At 44.7% G+C, this 19,132-nt stretch overlaps 1 protein-coding gene across 2 annotated transcripts in view; it reads right to left on the bottom strand.

Moving 5' to 3' along the window:
• The window catches only part of SDHA (succinate dehydrogenase complex flavoprotein subunit A), a 615,692-nt gene that overhangs the window by 368,079 nt on the left and 228,481 nt on the right, over positions 1-19,132 (bottom strand). For both annotated transcript variants that reach the window (XM_040431943.1, XM_040431944.1), the window contains one exon: positions 5,437-5,561. In XM_040431943.1, the coding sequence (XP_040287877.1) occupies positions 5,437-5,561 (125 nt within the window). The remainder of the gene's footprint in view (positions 1-5,436; positions 5,562-19,132) is intronic.

The raw sequence follows: 19,132 nt of genomic DNA, 5'->3' as shown, positions 1-19,132 counted from the left end.
ACTATGGCACCCAGGACGCTATTAAAGTCCTGGTTGCCATAGTAGGAGCGGGGAGCGGGGGAGCAGTATACTTACAGTCCGTGCGGCTCCCCGGGCGCTCCAGAATGACGTCAGAGCGCCCCATGCGCATGGATGACGTGATCCATGTGATCACGTGATCCATGCGCTTGGGGCGCCCTGACGTCACTCTGGAGCGCCCGGGGAGCCGCACGGACGGTAAGTATGCTGCTCCCCTGCTCCCCGCTACACTTACCATGGCTGTCAGGACTTTAGCGTCCCGGTAGCCATGGTAACTATTCAGAAAAAGCTAAACGTCGGGTCCGGCAATGCGCCGAAACGACGTTTAGCTTAAGGCCGGATCCGGATCAATGCCTTTCAATGGGCATTGATCCCGGATCCGGCCTTGCGGCAAGTCTTCAGGATTTTTGGCCGGAGCAAAAAGCGCAGCATGCTGCGGTATTTTCTCCGGCCAAAAAACGTTCCGTACCGGAACTGAAGACATCCTGATGCATCCTGAACGGATTACTCTCCATTCAGAATGCATTAGGATAATCCTGATCAGTATTCTTCCGGCATAGAGTCCCGACGACGGAACTCTATGCCGGAAGACAATAACGCAAGTGTGAAAGAGCCCTAAGGGCTCTTTCACACTTGCGTTATTGTCTTCCGGCATAGAGTTCCGTCGTCGGGACTCTATGCCGGAAGAATACTGATCAGGATTATCCTAATGCATTCTGAATGGAGAGTAATCCGTTCAGGATGCATCAGGATGTCTTCAGTTCCGGTACGGAACGTTTTTTGGCCGGAGAAAATACCGCAGCATGCTGCGCTTTTTGCTCCGGCCAAAAATCCTGAAGACTTGCCGCAAGGCCGGATCCGGGATCAATGCCCATTGAAAGGGGGGGTTCCGTCTTCAAATGCTTTCAGTACACTTGCGTTGTTACGGATCCGGCAGGCACCTCCGGCAACGGAAGTGCATGCCGGATCCCAACAACGCAAGTGTGAAAGAGGCCTAATAAAGTTAAAGTTACTGATTAGTTTTTAAATGTTCTACTGTCAGCGGCGTGGCCCTGTATGTTCTAACCCCCAGGCAAGCGTCTCTGTCACCATGGGAACGCCTGGGGGTTAGAATATACCATCGGATTTGAGTTTTCACGCGCTCACTGAGATCGTGAAAACTCAATTATTTACAGTCAGTCCCTCCCCTCCTCCTCTGTTCTCATTGGTGGTCAGCGGCAGCCGCGCACAGTGGGGAGGGAGGGACTCTCCTTCTCCACTGTGCTGGCTCAGGATCATATCGCGGTCTGGCGATATAGGCGATATGCTCAAAATCCATATCGTGGCACAAATTTATATCGCATATCGCCTATATCGTCTATATCGCCCACCCCTACTTAATACAAACGCAGGCTGCGCTGCGGGTGCCGGTGTAACGTTACATTAACCTACTTCGTGAGATTTCCCTACCTCGTCACTTCCGATCACACCGGAAATGACGTGAGGTGGTGTGCCGGAGTTGTGCTGATCTGCACAGGTGCAAAACAACGGTTTAGGGAAATCTCACAGCGGAGTTCAGCTGGACAACGGGACACTGCGCATGTGCCGGAGAGCCTCACCAGCCTTAGGGAAGGGAAAAATTACGGGCCAGTGTGCAAGCGCAGAGGGCAGTATAACTGGCCATTGCGCAAGCGCTGCTAACCCTTTGCTGGAGCTATTCTCATATGAGCTGGTTCTTGATTGTTCTCTTATAGTGCTTACTGCAAGTTGAAAAATCTATTTACTATGTTCTGTAGTTAGCCGTGCTTGCGCACTGGCCCGTAATTTTTCCCTACCCTAAGGCCGGTGAGGCTCTCCGGCGTATGCGCAGTGTCCCGGTGTCCAGCTGAACTCCGCTGTGAGATTTCCCTAAACCGATGTTTTGCACCTGCGCAGATCGGCAGAACTCCAGCACACCTCCTCACGTTATTTCCGGTGCGACCGGAAGTGACGAGGTAGGGAAATCTCACGAAGTAGGGTAATGTAACGTTACAACAGCCATATCCCATACCCGGCACCCAGCCTCTTATCAGTCATGTTAATGCTTCGTGCTTCTGCTGTCCACATCGGGTCTTGGCTGTCATTCACGCAGCGGATGTCACTCACGGCATCCGCTCGTGTGAAACAGCCCTTAGGGTGAATAGGACAAGTGATGAAAGATCCCAGGTTCTAGCCCTTAAGGGGGGAAATAAAAAGTAAAAGAAGAAGAAAAAAAACACACCAAAATATTAAGTTAAAGGGGTTATCCCACTTCCCCTTTTCATACTTACCAGCTGCCACCAGCAGCTGTTCACTTCCTGGATTCTGGCTGGGGGCGGGCTTCATCTTGATTGAAGTCTTCTCCTGGCCGGGACGCGCGCTGGACTGAACGTGCACGCTGCCGCGCATGCGCCATGTGACCAGTATAGTACAGAGACGGCGTGCGCGTTTGCAGCTCTGTACTATTCTGACCGGGAAGAAGTCACCGTCGTGCATGCGCGGCAGCGTGCGGGTTCAGGACAGCGAGCAGCCCAGCCGGGAGAAAAGAAGAAGTCTTCTGAGCAAGCGCGACCATCGGGATTCTGGAGAAGAGCGGTGGCCGTAACCATTGGAGACTGAGTCACAACAATAAGGTAAGTGGGGATGAATTTTCTCCTAAACGGTGGGAATTTGTTAATCAAGTATATTTACAAAAATGATCACTGTCAAATCATTAACTGATTTAACAGTGATCATTATGATGGGATAACCCCTTTAAATCACCCCCTTGCTCAATTTTACATATAAAATATATAAACAATAAAAAAAAATTACATATCGCCACGCCCGAAAAAGTGCGAACTATTAAAATATCTTTTATGCGGTGAACGCTGTAACAGGGAAAAAAAACAAAGACCTTGCAATTTGCCATTTTTTTTGTCACCTAGTCCCGACAAAAATTAGGTTAGGACTGTTCTATTATGGTCCAGACGTTCCATAAAATCTGGAATGTACGTGGCTTTTTTGGGGTTTTATTTTTTCCACATGGTATCGAGTATCGCAATACTTTTTTATGGTATCGAAATAGAGTCAAGATTTTCGTATCGTGACAACCCTAGGTAAGACGTGTTTTTTTTATTATTATTATACCGTAATTATATGTATTTTAAGTTTGGCGACTAAAAATGTTAAATTTGGCTCCTAAATTTTTCAGGTTGGGAGCCAATGGCTACTTGATATTTTTTTTTTAGTCTGGAGCCCTGTGAATGGATGAGACATCACATGGAGGTGATTTACCTGGTCACATGACCCTCCATCAGCAGTCATCTTATGGACAGAACCTCTGTGTGGACAGCACAAAAGACTTGGCAAACAAGTGGGCATACCTCATGAAATATAGGAAATGGTGCAGAATTACAACAATATACCGTATTAATAAGTGAAATATAATCATCTAACAAACACATCAGTCAAAGGTAACCAGAAAGTGGCCAACAAACTACATCTTTATAGGAATACAGAGCTCCAAATCTTTTGCAACAAAAAGGAGCTTACTGCATATAGTTTATATATTTCTGAAGCAAAGATATAATTTTAGCATTTATAGCTAGTAAGAGATTAAATGCAAACAAATTGCCACCTAAACTTGGATGCAAAAACAACAGTGTTAAAAAGGCGTTCTAGTAAGGCCTCATGCACACGACCGTTGTTGTGTTCCGTGTCCGTAGTTCCGTTTTCCGTGATTTTCTGCGGACCCATTGACTTTTAATGGGTCCGTTGAAAACTCGGAAAATGCACCATTTGTCATCCGCGTCCGTGATCCGTGTTTCCAGTCCGTCCCAAAAATAAGACCTGTCCTTTTTTTTTCATGGACAATAGTTCGTGGACCCATTAAAGTCAATTAGTCTGTGAAAAAACACAGAGGCACACAAGATTGTCATCCGCGTCTGTGATCCGTGTCCGTTATTTTCCTATCATTTTCAAGGCAAACTTGACTTAGATTATTTTTTTCACTTTTCATGTCTGGTGATCCTCCAAAAATCAAGGAAGACACACGGAAACAAAAAACGGAAACAGTTCACGGAACAACGGAACCCCGTTTTGCGGACCGTGAAAAAATACTGTCGTGTGCATGAGGCCTAATCCTAAAAAACTATTTTTTCACAAGTAGTACCGTATTTTTCGCCCCATAAGACGCACTACCCCCCCCCCCCCCCCCCCCCCCCCCCCCACCGCTCAGTATGTACTGTATTATACGTAGAGTTAATCATCAGATCTAAACTGAATAATGATGCGCTCCCCCTGCTCCTTATGTGTACTGTACTTATCGGTACATGTCACGCTCCTGTAGTAAGCACTAGCAGCTAGCACTGAGATCACATGCCTGCTCCGCCTACTTTATGAATGAAGAAGGCGGAACAGGCACGTGACCTCAGTGAGTTACGGCCGCCCGGCCTGCCTGCTAGCGCTTACTACAGGAGCGTGACATGTACCAGTAAGTACGGTACACATGGGGAGCGCATTATTATTCAGTTTAGATCTGATGATTAAATCTACGTATAATACAGTACATACTGAGTGGCGGGGCCAGAGTACAGTGCCTGACGCTCTCCCCGCCTACTACAGTCCCTCCCTAGGAATCTGTGAATGGGATAATGATGGGGGGGGGATCTGTGGATGGCATTATGATTGTGGGGGAGGGGATCTGTGGATGGCATTATGATGGTGGGGTGGATCTGTGGATGGCATTATGATGGTGGGGTGGATCTGTGGATGGCATTATGATGGTGGGGGGGGATCTGTGGATGGCATTATGATGGTGGGGGGATCTGTGGATGGCATTATGATGGGGGGACTGTTATGGGGGGGATCTGTGGATGACACATATAGCAGTGTCATCCACAGATCCACCACCTCATAACAGTGCCATCCACAGATCCCCCCCCCCCCATCATAATGCCATTCACAGATCCCCCCCACCATCATAATGCCATCCACAGATCCCCCCACCATCATAATGCCATCCACCATCATAATGCCATCCACAGATCCCCCACCATCATATTGCCATCCACAGATCCCCCCCACCATCATAATGTCATCCACAGATCCCCCCCACCATCATAATGTCATCCACAGATCCCCCCATCATAAATGCCATCCACAGCTCCCCCACAACAGTGCCATCCACAGATCCTCCCCATAACAGTGCCATCCACAAATCCCCCACCCCATAACAGTGCATCATCCACAGATCCCCCATAATAGTGTCAAGCAAAGACCGCCATTAGTAGAAACCCACCAAAAGCACACCTTTTGGTTAAACATTTTTTTTCTCTTATTTTCCCCCTCAAAAACCTAGGTGCGTCTTATGGGCCGATGCGTCTTATAGGGCGAAAAATAGGGTATGTACAATATTAGAGGTATAAACAGATACCATACCTGTCGGATGAAACTGTACAAACTCCATGTCTTGGCAGGGTAGTCCAGCTCGTGTCACCATGGCGCTGCCATCACCAGTACATGTGTGAGCAGAGGTGCAGCTAAAATAAGTTCTTCCATATCCCCTAGGAGTTAAAATGTATGTACTAAGAATTATTTATTTAAATAAAGTGTACAATTGTACTTTTCCCTAAACCACATTTCAATAAATACAAAAAGCCCTACATTACCAGAATTTGGTTTCAAGAGGTTTTTCTCATCATTGCGTCTCTGCTAGTGTTGAGCGAACTTGTGTTATAAGTTCAGCGTCTAAAGTTCGGGTTCTCGAAGAATCACGTTATGGATTCCGCTACCATGGACCATAACGGAATTTAGAATCCCTAACTTGATTCTTTCGATAACCCGAACTTTAGACGCCGAACTTAAAACACAAGTTCGCTCAACACTAGTCTCTGCCTCCTGCTGTTAGTCCTCAAACTAAAAGATATATATTTTTTCATTTTCCAGGAACTATGAATCAAAGCTAAAGGTAATAACTAGCCTGCAAGTAGTGGATTGTGTGGTAAATCAGGAGCGGCTAAGACCTTCTATACAGTCTACACATCTACTGTGAAATCTCATAACACAAATTCTGATTTTAAACCAGCCATGCTCCACAGCTTACCTTGAATCGGCTGTGCTGTTCTATATTGTAATCCGTCCAGTAGTTTTGCAGAAAAACGACTTTTATTATTATGCAAATTAACCCTGAAGGTGCCCAGAGGGGCGTTATGTTCCCCTTTGTGTGCCCAGTAACGCCCCTCTTACAGTGCCCAAAATGCCTTCCTCCAGAATCCCTAACCGCCCACAGCGTCTCATCCCTCTCCTCCCCCTCCCTGACGGCCGAGCGAAGTCTCGCGCAGACGCAGTACCCACTGAGGGCTGCGCCAGTGCGATTTGCTGGAGACTGAGGGCAGGAGCTTCATCGTTGTCACTGGGCATGCGCTGAGCCCAGTGACGTCCGATGCTCGCGCTAGTTGTTATATAACAAACAAAGAAGGCAGCACTCCAAAGTAAATCCGAGTTTTTATTCTTTCTGTTCGTTTGGTGAGGATATGGATTCCATCTACCTGGAGGCGTGCACCTTCTTCCTTTTTTTCCTTTGCATAATTTTTTTTCGCTGTGTCACTTCAATTATATTTTTGTTATGCAATATATTCATTTTTGGGAACCGGGACCTTAACTACTGCTTGATTGCAGGTTGCTATGGCTACTTTCACATCTGTGAATCTGGCCAGCTGTTCTGTAGTTCCATGCAGTACCCAAGTACTGATGGCTAGAACTGTGGAAAATTAATTTGAAAAACTAGTCATCCACAAATGGGGAGGAAGACTCCTGCATGTGTTGTGGTTACAGTGTTGAGGGGCACATACTGGGTACTAGAGATTTACAGAAAAAAACTAAGATAAAACATCCTGCACAATATGATAGATACATGTGCGGATGTCCCTGGCCACATTTCTGAAAAAAAAAAAAAGAAAAAAGATAATAATGCACTTAATAATATAGATGCAAGCATTATATATGGACCAAGCAGTCACTCTGATGTAATAAAATATTAGACACTTAGCCAAAATATTTTGATCAAAACACATCTGTGCCCACCTACCAAGCGCCAAGGTGGTCTCAGGTCAAGTGTGAATGCGCTCCTATTTTATCTTGGGAGTAGCATTCCCTTGCACTTTTGCCCTTCCTATCTAATAGACCGCCTTGATTAGGTGGTACATATAGGTGTGCTTGCTCCTCCTCCCAGCGGTTGCTTGATGCACATGGAGGTGACTAGGAGCAGCACACCATATGTGCGGTGTCTGCGCAAATGAACATAGAAGCCCAATGGCTTAGGTAGGTTTAGTGTAGGACCCGCCTGACCTGAGACCACCTTGGCGCTTGGTAGGCAGGCACAGATGTGTTTTGAACAAAATATTTTGACTAAGTATCTAAGATTTTATTACATCAGAGTGAGGGCTTGGTCCATATATAATGCTTGCATTATTATCTTTTTTCTGTACTAGAGATTTACTTTCTACTTGCTACCCACTCTTATGCAGTTAAAGGACCTGATGGTCCGTGGATGCAAAAAACATAATTCCCCTGAAGTACCTGACCTTCAATACATTGGCAGGAGGTGGCAGGCAGCAACTATTATTTTATTTTCTGCCACTACATCCCACTGAAGAAAGAATAACTGAACTGCGCATAAACATATGGGTAGGGGATAAAGTATTGAATGTGACAAAGAGGTGGCTGAGGACTTGGAATTCAGCAATCCAGTGTCCGCCACCATCATTGTGCAGGAACCTGTTGCCTCCTCAGCCAGACCAAGTGCAAAAGTGACACTGCAATTAACAGAGGGAGGATGCTGTGATGTGGTGGTAGTTCCTGCTACAGGACCTTACTGGACATAAAACCTTTGTTGTAGAAACAAGCCGCCTTAAGATCAGACTGGCAGAAACTATGGAACTAGTGGGAAAATTCTATGTATCCGAAAACTGGCCTTTAAAGTTATTGGGAAGTGTACTTTGTGCTCTCCAAGCAGTTACTCAATATACAGATGTAGCAGGGTTAACACACAAACTCTTAACTCAAATTTCTTACCTCATTGCGTTATCTTGAAACAAAAGCCATTGAAAAGCAATTGAAAGTGTTTGCTTAACGCATTTAGTTTACATAACACGTCTCAAAGCATGTGTGTTAACTTTCAGACTCCATATGTCACCATCCACTGCAGCTTCGAACGTGAGACTACCATCATTTTATAGACAATCATCTTGGCTCTCTCATACATACAGTCAGGTCCATAAATATTGGGACATCGACACAATTCTAACATTTTTGGCTCTATACACCACCACAATGGATTTGAAATTAAATGATCAAGGTGTGCTTTAACTGCAGACTGTCCGCTTTAATTTGAGGGTATTTACATCCAAATCAGGTGAACGGTGTAGGAATTACAACAGTTTGCATATATGCCTTCCACTTGTTTTACGGAACCAAAAGTAATGGGACAATTGGCTTCTCAGCTGTTCCATTGCCAGGTGTGTGTTATTCCCTCATTATCCCAATTACAATGAGCAAATAAAAGGTCCAGAGTTCATTTCAAGTGTGCTATTTGCATTTGGAATCTGTTGCTGTCAACTCTCAAGATGAGATCCAAAGAGCTGTCACTATCAGTGAAGCAAGCTATCATTAGGCTGAAAAAAACTAAACAAACCCATCAGAGATAGCAAAAACATTAGGTGAACTGTTTGGAACAGTCTTAAAAAGAAGGAACGCACCGGTGAGCTCAGCAACACCAGAAGACTCAGAAAACCACAGAAAACAACTGTGGTGGATGACCGAAGAATTCTTTCCCTGGTGAAGAAAACACCCTTCACAACAGTTGGCCAGATCAAGAACTCTCCAGGAGGTAGGTGTATGTCCGTAATGTGTACAATAACAGGACATCATTTTTTTGCGGAACAGAAATATAGACCAACCGAAAGAACATGGAGTACCTTCCGTTTTGTTTTTTTTGCGGACCCATTGAAATGAATGGTTCCGCATACGGTCCGCAAAAAAAACTGAACGGACACTGAAAGAAAATACATTTGTGTGCATGAGGCCCAAGTCTCTTTTTCAGTTTGTGAGGAAAGAGAATCCCATTGTATCTGTCAAAGTCAACAATCAAGAGAAGACTTCACCAGAGTGAATACAGAGGGTTCACCACAAGATGTAAACCATTGGTGAGCCTCAAAAACAGGAAGGCCAGATTAGAGTTTGCCAAACGACATCTAAAATCTAAAAAAGCCTTCACAGTTCTGGAACAACATCCTATGGACAGATGAGACCAAGATCAACTTGTACCAGAGTGATGGGAAGAGAAGAGTATGGACAAGGAAAGGAACTGCTCATGATCCTAAGCATACCACCTCATCAGTGAAGCATGGTGGTGGTTGTGTCATGGCGTGGGCATGGCTGCCAATGGAACTGGTTCTCTTGTATTTATTGATGTGGTGACTGCTGACTAAAGCAGCAGGATGAATTCTGAAGTGTTTCAGGCAATATTATCTGCTCATATTCAGCCAAATGCTTCAGAACTCATTGGACGGCGCTTGACAATGCAGATTGACAATGACCCAAACCATACTGCAAAAGCAACCAAAGAGTTTTTTTTTTTAGGGAAATTAGTGGAATGTTATGCAATGGCCAAGTCAATCACCTGACCCGAATCTGATTGTGCATTCATTTCACTTGCTGAAGAAAAAAAACTGAAGGGAAAATGCCCCAAGAACAAGCAGGAACTAAAGACAGTTGCAGTAGAGTCCTGGCAGAGCATCACCAGGGATGAAACCCAGCGTCTGGTGATGTCTATGCATTCCAGACTTCAGGCTGTAATTGACTGCAAAGTATTTGCAACCAAGTATTAAAAAGTGAAAGTTTGATTTATTATTATTATGTCCCATTACTTTTGGTCACTTAACAAGTGGGGGGCACATATGCAAACTGTTGTAATTCCTACACCGTTCACCTGATTTGGATATAAATGCCCTCAAATTAAAGCTGAGTGTCTGCACTTAAAGCACATCTTGTTCGTTTAATTTCAAATCCATTGTGGTGGTGTATAGAGACAAAAATTTTAGAATTGTGCCAATGTCCCAATATTTATTGACCTCACTGTAAATTGGACTTGCAACTATTTAGCATATGATTAGTTATGCAGATTCTTGTCATGTTTTGCTCCTGGTGGTGGAACAATCTTTCTCTTCTTGTATACTACAAAATATAACCTAATAGCTCAGTGTGTTTTTAGGTTGATTCCCAAGCGAACAGTCACTGGTTCAAATCCAGGAGCAGCCGTAAAGAGGATTACCCAAGAGAAGAGAAACAGCATTATTCAGCTCATAGATAATGGTATCTCTGCCAAGAAAATTGCCAAACTGCATTATGCGAGCGTCAAGGCAGTTGGAAGAATATAAAAAATGAAGTCCACCCATTTCAGAGCAAAGAGGTGGATGTCCAGGCAAAATATCAGTCAACAAGTTGGCCCATCACAAAGGTCTATTTGCTCCTGGTGGTGGAACAATCTTTCTCTATCAGTTTTGGTGGCACAAAAACAGCAGCAGAGGTGGCTCGGATTCTTCGTAATAGTGAGATCACAGACGTCCATAAAGCCTCGACTTCAATATTGTCATAAGAAGCATCGGCTTGAGTTTACAAAAGAGTACTAACAGTGGACAGTAAAATATTGGAAGCGGTTGATTTGGAGCGGTGAGACTAAAGTCAATAGACTGGGCTCTGATGGGTGCAAATGGGTCTGGAAGAAACAAGGGAAAAGGGGGTTAACGGATCAAGAAATTGATGGAACTGTCAAGTTCGGTGGAGGAAGCCTGTTTCACAGCTAAAGGCATTGGATACTTGACCAGAATAGATAGTGGTCTCAATGCTGAGCTATATGCGAGTATCCCACAAGAAGAGTTACTTCGAACACTCAATACTACAGGTAAGAAAAAGGATGACAGTGTTCCAGCAGGACAACACCCTGAAGCACATGTTGAGTTTGGCGAAGAAATGGCTCAATGACAAAGAAGTAGAGGGCCCCAGCAGTCCCCAGACCTCAACCCAACAGAACACTTGTGGGTAGAGTTTAGGAAAAAGCTGTATTCATACCCAAGTGAGTCGGTCAGTATGCACAAATATTGGGAATGTGTATAAGAGACCTGGGAACAGATTTCGGTCGAGACATACTTCAATCTGATCAAGAGCATGCCCAGAAGCATTCAGGCAGTGTTGAAAGCCAAAGGTGGATTAACAAAATAAATTAAAATTTTGAATTTTATGAGCAAAATAATAACAATGCATTACATGACAAGAATCTGCAAAACTAATCATATGCTACACAGTTGCTAGTCAAATTTATGTAGGAAATAGCCAAGATGATTGTCTATAAAATGATGGTAGTCTCACTTTCCAAGCTATAGTGGATGGTGAGATATGGAGCCTGAAAGTCAAAAGTTCAAGATATTGTTACCCTTTTGCTCGTCAGTGTATTCTTCTGTGACCTTCACCCATTTGATGATGCATCAGTGACTTTGGAGAACTCTGGAGTACTAAATATGTTGCCTCCCTAGCTATTGGTGTAACATGTCGGGGATCTCGCAGGGAACTCCCGAGACGTCAGGCAAGGAACGTCGTGGTGAACTGCACCGTGACATTACCTTCCCCCTCCGGAGGACGACATGAACGCCAAACGGACAGGCAGAACATGCTGACACCCTCTTACGGAAGGTAAAAATCCTGGAACAAGGCTAGGTACACCCCACCATAGAATAGAGATCCAGGGAAAACAAAACTAGAAATACATGGCAAGGAAAAGCAAGAACATAGCAGAACCCCCGAGATGTCAGGCAAGGCAGGACACAGGCAAAACAGAATACAGGTAACATATGTCACGGTGAACCACACCGTGACAATGGGCAACTAGAAAAAGACTGATGTGGGTGGACTTAAGTTGCTCCAGTCAAAATTAAGCTTAAAGGGGTTCTGCAGTCGGCTTAAACTAATGATCTAACCTCTGGATAGATCATCAGCATCTGATCGGCGGGACCCCTGCCGATCAGCTGTTTGAGAAGGCAGCGGCGCTGGCAGTAGTGCCGCGGCCTTCTCTTTATTTACCATAGACCCAGTGACATCACGACTAGTATCCATGGCCTGGGCGGGCTAAGCTCTGTTCCCTTGAATGGAGCTTTGCCCCCCCCCCCAGGCAATTGATACTAGTAATGATGTCACTCGGCCTATGGTAAACAGTGAGAAGGCCGCTGCGCTCCTGGAGCGCCGCTGCCTTTTCAAACTGTTGATCATCAGTTTAAACAAACTGCAGAACCCCTTTAAAGCAGGATTTGTTCCAATAAAGGTAAAACAGTACGATCAAATGGCTGCTATAGATGCTCAAATTCATTGAATACAATGGAGATTTTGCATAAACATAGATCCCTATAAAACAACCAAATGTTACCTGTAAATAAGACCTCTTCTGGCCAAACACCAGTATTATTATTATTTATTATTAAAGCGCCATTCATTCCATAGCGCTGTACATATGATAAGCGATGCACATACATAATACAGACAATTGCACTAATCATAAACAAGACAAGTTACAAACTGGTACAGAAGGAGAGAGGGCCCTGCCCGTGAGGGCTTACAATCTACATGGTATGGGAGAAGGACACATTAGGTGCGAGTTAAGTTGGTCATGGCGGTATAGAGGCAGCAGGGTGTCAGTTGTGCGAGCAGCTCTGTCCTGCATGAGTGGTTGCAGCAGTTGCTCTCCTCAGGAATAAAGTTGCTAGCATAGTCCTCAACCCTACTCTAAATGTATCCCCATAAAGGTCCAGGTGATCCTGTCTGAGACTAGCACTAAACACCTTTCCGAAGAATGAGAAGAAATTATGAGGTTGACTTACTCACTCCAACAAATCTTACCACCAAATGTTGTAGAGTTCTGAACTCAGCTACACTACATTGCTTCCACTGGGTACAGAAGAGGCAACTGGGACATAGAGAGATATAAAGGAGGATAGATAACATGGGCAACGCTAGAGAAAAAGTGGAAATGAAGGCAGACAGTAAATTGGGATGGGAGTGGAGACACAGTTGGAGGGTACCATGGAAGAGTTTGACTGTCCTGAAGAAATGCAGAACTGCTTTGAAAGAATGATAAAGGAAGCTAAGGAATTAGAAAGTGTGATAGATAGCCCAATAACTAATGCAAATGTTGAGTCTTTTTGTAGATGGATCCAGATACTACCACGAGGGAACACCATGGACGGTATTTGCCATCACCATCTTGTATGTATTACTGCTCTAGGAACCATTCCTCATGGAAGGTCATCCCAGGAAGCTGAATTGAAGATGCTTAATGAGGTATATATGATGACGGAAGGACAGATGGCCAACATTAACAACAAAGCCATGTACGCATTTGGCATATCGCATGTTTATGGCGCAGATTTATAAAGAGCAGAGATTTTCCTGGATCCTCAGGTAAACTAATAAAGAATACTGAGCTGATTGCCCAATTGGTTAGAGCTCTGCAATTGCTGGCCATATTGTTAAGGTACTTAGGCATATGGAAATCGTAAAGCCAATAAGGCAGCTAAAGTGCTTTATACGCAATGGTAGTGTGCCACCATAAAGCAGTGATGGGAAGCTGGACATGGCACTGTTGACTGTGTTCCAGCAGGACAACACCCTGAAGCACATGTTGAGTTTGGCGAAGAAATGGCTCAATGACAAAGAAGTAGAGGGCCCCAGCAGTCCCCAGACCTCAACCCAACATAACACTTGTGGGTAGAGTTTAGGAAAAAGCTGTATTCATACCCAAGTGAGTCGGTCAGTATGCACAAATATTGGGAATGTGTATAAGAGACCTGGGAACAGATTTCGGTCGAGACATACTTCAATCTGATCAAGAGCATGCCCAGAAGCATTCAGGCAGTGTTGAAAGCCAAAGGTGGATTAACAAAATAAATTAAAATTTTGAATTTTATGAGCAAAATAATAACAATGCATTACATGACAAGAATCTGCAAAACTAATCATATGCTACACAGTTGCTAGTCAAATTTATGTAGGAAATAGCCAAGATGATTGTCTATAAAATGATGGTAGTCTCACTTTCCAAGCTATAGTGGATGGTGAGATATGGAGCCTGAAAGTCAAAAGTTCAAGATATTGTTACCCTTTTGCTCGTCAGTGTATTCTTCTGTGACCTTCACCCATTTGATGATGCATCAGTGACTTTGGAGAACTCTGGAGTACTAAATATGTTGCCTCCCTAGCTATTGGTGTAACATGTCGGGGATCTCGCAGGGAACTCCCGAGACGTCAGGCAAGGAACGTCGTGGTGAACTGCACCGTGACATTACCTTCCCCCTCCGGAGGACGACATGAACGCCAAACGGACAGGCAGAACATGCTGACACCCTCTTACGGAAGGTAAAAATCCTGGAACAAGGCTAGGTACACCCCACCATAGAATAGAGATCCAGGGAAAACAAAACTAGAAATACATGGCAAGGAAAAGCAAGAACATAGCAGAACCCCCGAGATGTCAGGCAAGGCAGGACACAGGCAAAACAGAATACAGGTAACATATGTCACGGTGAACCACACCGTGACAATGGGCAACTAGAAAAAGACTGATGTGGGTGGACTTAAGTTGCTCCAGTCAAAATTAAGCTTAAAGGGGTTCTGCAGTCGGCTTAAACTAATGATCTAACCTCTGGATAGATCATCAGCATCTGATCGGCGGGACCCCTGCCGATTAGCTGTTTGAGAAGGCAGCGGCGCTGGCAGTAGTGCCGCGGCCTTCTCTTTATTTACCATAGACCCAGTGACATCACGACTAGTATCCATGGCCTGGGCGGGCTAAGCTCTGTTCCCTTGAATGGAGCTTTGCCCCCCCCCCCCCCCCAGGCAATTGATACTAGTAATGATGTCACTCGGCCTATGGTAAACAGTGAGAAGGCCGCTGCGCTCCTGGAGCGCCGCTGCCTTTTCAAACTGTTGATCATCAGTTTAAACAAACTGCAGAACCCCTTTAAAGCAGGATTTGTTCCAATAAAGGTAAAACAGTACGATCAAATGGCTGCTATAGATGCTCAAATTCATTGAATACAATGGAGATTTTGCATAAACATAGATCCCTATAAAACAACCAAATGTTACCTGTAAATAAGACCTCTTCTGGCCAAACACCAGTATTATTATTATTTATTATTAAAGCGCCATTCATTCCATAGCGCTGTACATATGATAAGCGATGCACATACATAATACAGACAATTGCACTAATCATAAACAAGACAAGTTACAAACTGGTACAGAAGGAGAGAGGGCCCTGCCCGTGAGGGCTTACAATCTACATGGTATGGGAGAAGGACACATTAGGTGCGAGTTAAGTTGGTCATGGCGGTATAGAGGCAGCAGGGTGTCAGTTGTGCGAGCAGCTCTGTCCTGCATGAGTGGTTGCAGCAGTTGCTCTCCTCAGGAATAAAGTTGCTAGCATAGTCCTCAACCCTACTCTAAATGTATCCCCATAAAGGTCCAGGTGATCCTGTCTGAGACTAGCACTAAACACCTTTCCGAAGAATGAGAAGAAATTATGAGGTTGACTTACTCACTCCAACAAATCTTACCACCAAATGTTGTAGAGTTCTGAACTCAGCTACACTACATTGCTTCCACTGGGTACAGAAGAGGCAACTGGGACATAGAGAGATATAAAGGAGGATAGATAACATGGGCAACGCTAGAGAAAAAGTGGAAATGAAGGCAGACAGTAAATTGGGATGGGAGTGGAGACACAGTTGGAGGGTACCATGGAAGAGTTTGACTGTCCTGAAGAAATGCAGAACTGCTTTGAAAGAATGATAAAGGAAGCTAAGGAATTAGAAAGTGTGATAGATAGCCGAATAACTAATGCAAATGTTGAGTCTTTTTGTAGATGGATCCAGATACTACCACGAGGGAACACCATGGACGGTATTTGCCATCACCATCTTGTATGTATTACTGCTCTAGGAACCATTCCTCATGGAAGGTCATCCCAGGAAGCTGAATTGAAGATGCTTAATGAGGTATATATGATGACGGAAGGACAGATGGCCAACATTAACAACAAAGCCATGTACGCATTTGGCATATCGCATGTTTATGGCGCAGATTTATAAAGAGCAGAGATTTTCCTGGATCCTCAGGTAAACTAATAAAGAATACTGAGCTGATTGCCCAATTGGTTAGAGCTCTGCAATTGCTGGCCATATTGTTAAGGTACTTAGGCATATGGAAATCGTAAAGCCAATAAGGCAGCTAAAGTGCTTTATACGCAATGGTAGTGTGCCACCATAAAGCAGTGATGGGAAGCTGGACATGGCACTGTTGACTCATATGCAGAACTAAGTCTCGAAGGAGACGAGGAGCTAGACAGCCAATGCAGCACCACAACAATAAGGGTCCATTCACATGTTCGTAATTTGGTTCCGCATTCGTCCCGCAATTTGCGGACCCATTCACTTTCAATGGGGCTGGAACGGATGCAAATTCACGATTCCTGGATCCGGATCCGCATCCGTTTTTTCGGGATCCGCAATTTCGTTCCTGGAAAAAATAGAACATGTCCTATTCTTGTCCGCAATTGCGGACCAGAAAAAGCATTTTCTATTATAGTGTCAGTGATGTGCGGATCCGCAAAACACCTACAGACGTGTGAATGGACCCTAAGATTGAGTATGGAGAGCAGGAAACAAACTCTGCTTGCCCAGATACTTATACTCAATGACAGCCAACTAGAGACATGAATCCATGCATGCTTCAAAGGAAGCTATGATAAACTTAGTGAGTAACTTCTGGGTTGTCCCAGGGTTCAAACATGCTGCCACATGTTTTGTCCAAACCTGACTTATCTGCTGTTGCCCTAATGCTAGAAGGGTAGATAAGGTTCCTCCCAAGCACATCATATCTGTTCTAGGGACAACAAATGGACTAGTGTCTTACTAATGAATAACGTCTTTCTGTTGACAGTTTTAAAGGTGGACAGAGATCTGGCTGAAAGCCAAGGCAAATGAAAAACAGTAAGAAGTAACTATTAGAGGTACTGTAGTGTTTAGGTATGGAATTCCTGAAACTATAGAGGGACTGAAAAAAGATAGTTTATTAAAATCAATGATTGTTATCAACAGCAATATCTGACCTTACTGGTGTAAAAAGGATGGAATATTACCAATTATAAGATAATAACTGTCAATATTCCCCTTTTTCCCCCTAGCTCGTGGGATTGTTCTCAGTTGCCTTAGTATCACCAGGAATAACACACAACTCTTGCAGATATACCGTATTTTGTCGGCCTATAAGACGCACCGGCCCATACGACGCACCTAGGTTTTTGAGGAGGAAAATATGAAATGTGCTTTTGAACTAATGGTGGTCTGTGCATGACACTACTATGGGGGAATCTGTGGGTGGCACTGTTATTGGGGAGGGATCTGTGGATGGCACTGTTCTAGGGGGGTGATCTGTGGATGGCACTGTTATGGGGGAGGGATCTGCGGATGGCACTGTTCTGGGGGGGTGATCTGCGGATGGCACTGTTCTGGGGGGGTGATCTGCGGATGGCACTGTTCTGGGGGAGGTGATCTGTGGATAGCACTGTTATGGGGGGGTGATCTGTGGATGGCACTGTTATGGGGGGGTGATCTGTGGATGGCACTGTTATGGGGGGTGATCTGTGGATGGCACTGTTATGGAGGGGGGAGATCTGTGGATGGCACTGTTATGGAGGGGGGAGATCTGTGGATGGCACTGTTATGGAGGGGGAGATCTGTGGATGGTACTGTTATGGGGGGGTGGATCTATGGATGGCACTGCTATATATGTGTCACCCACAGATCCCCCCCCATAACAGTGCCATCCACAGATCATCCCCCGCCCCATAACAGTGTCATCCACATATTCCCCACCCCATAATAGTGTCATCCCCAGATGCCCTAATATACCTGTGGGAGGGGCCTGTGGCATGCAAATGCAGCGGGGCTGGTGCGGTCACTGTACTCCGGCCCCGTCGCTCACTCACTTCCTTATTGCCTAAACCTTTTATAATAATAACTTTAATTGAAGTTCCGATCCCCAGCCCCATCTGTACTACTTACTAAATTTCCTGCAGCAGGCAGGGTGGCCGGGCGGCCGTAATTCACTGATGTCACTTGCCTGCGCCGCCTACTTTATGAATTAAGTAGGCGGTGCAGGCACGTGACATCAGCGAGTTATGGCCGGCCGCCCGCCCTGCTCTGCCTGCTACAGGACATTTAATAAGTAGAACAGAAGGGGCTGGGAATCGGAACTTCAATTAAAGTTATTATAAACGGTTTAGGCAATAAGGAAGCGAGTGAGCGGCGGGGCCAGAGTACAGTGAGACTGCCATGTAAAATGGCAGCATTCGCCCCCATAAGACGCAGGGGCATTTTTCTCCCACTTTTTTTTTTGGGGGGAGTGGGAGTGCATCTTATGGGGCAACTAATACGGTAACATAAAAGACTTAACCCCTTCAGGACCCTGCCATTTTCACGAGGCCATTTTCTGCAAATCTGACATGTCACTTTATATGGTTATAACTTTAAAACTCTTTTACTTATCCAAGCCATTCCGAGACATAGGGCAGACAACTCAGCCAGTAGATCGGGCAGTAGGATTGTTGCAATACCAAAATTTAGATTCGATTTCAATACCATAAAAAAGTATTGCGATACTCGATACCACGCAAAAATAAAAAATAAAACACCAAAAAAGCAGCGTGCATTCTGCATTTTATGGAACATCCGGCCCATAATCTAACAGTCTAATCCTATTTTTTGGAGGGACAAGGTGGCTAAAAAATGTCTGTTACGGCATTCACCGTAGGAGATTTTTAAAATATTTTAATAGTTTGCACTTTTTGGGGCATAGCGATATGTAATATGTTTATTTATTCACATAGCCGGCACCCGACCTCTATCACAGGGCGCAGCGATCCGTGGCAGTGACCTGTGAGAATGAGATGAAGAATGAGATAAGTTGGGATAGCAGGTGGCCTAGGGAGCATAATCAGTCAGCTAGCTAAACTGTATGGACATCAGTAGGG

The sequence above is a fragment of the Bufo bufo genome, chromosome 5, assembly GCF_905171765.1.
Source record: "Bufo bufo chromosome 5, aBufBuf1.1, whole genome shotgun sequence".
NCBI classification, from domain to species: domain Eukaryota; kingdom Metazoa; phylum Chordata; class Amphibia; order Anura; family Bufonidae; genus Bufo; species Bufo bufo.
Note: the sequence above shows the minus strand (reverse complement) of the source record. Positions and strands in the feature narration are given on the sequence as shown.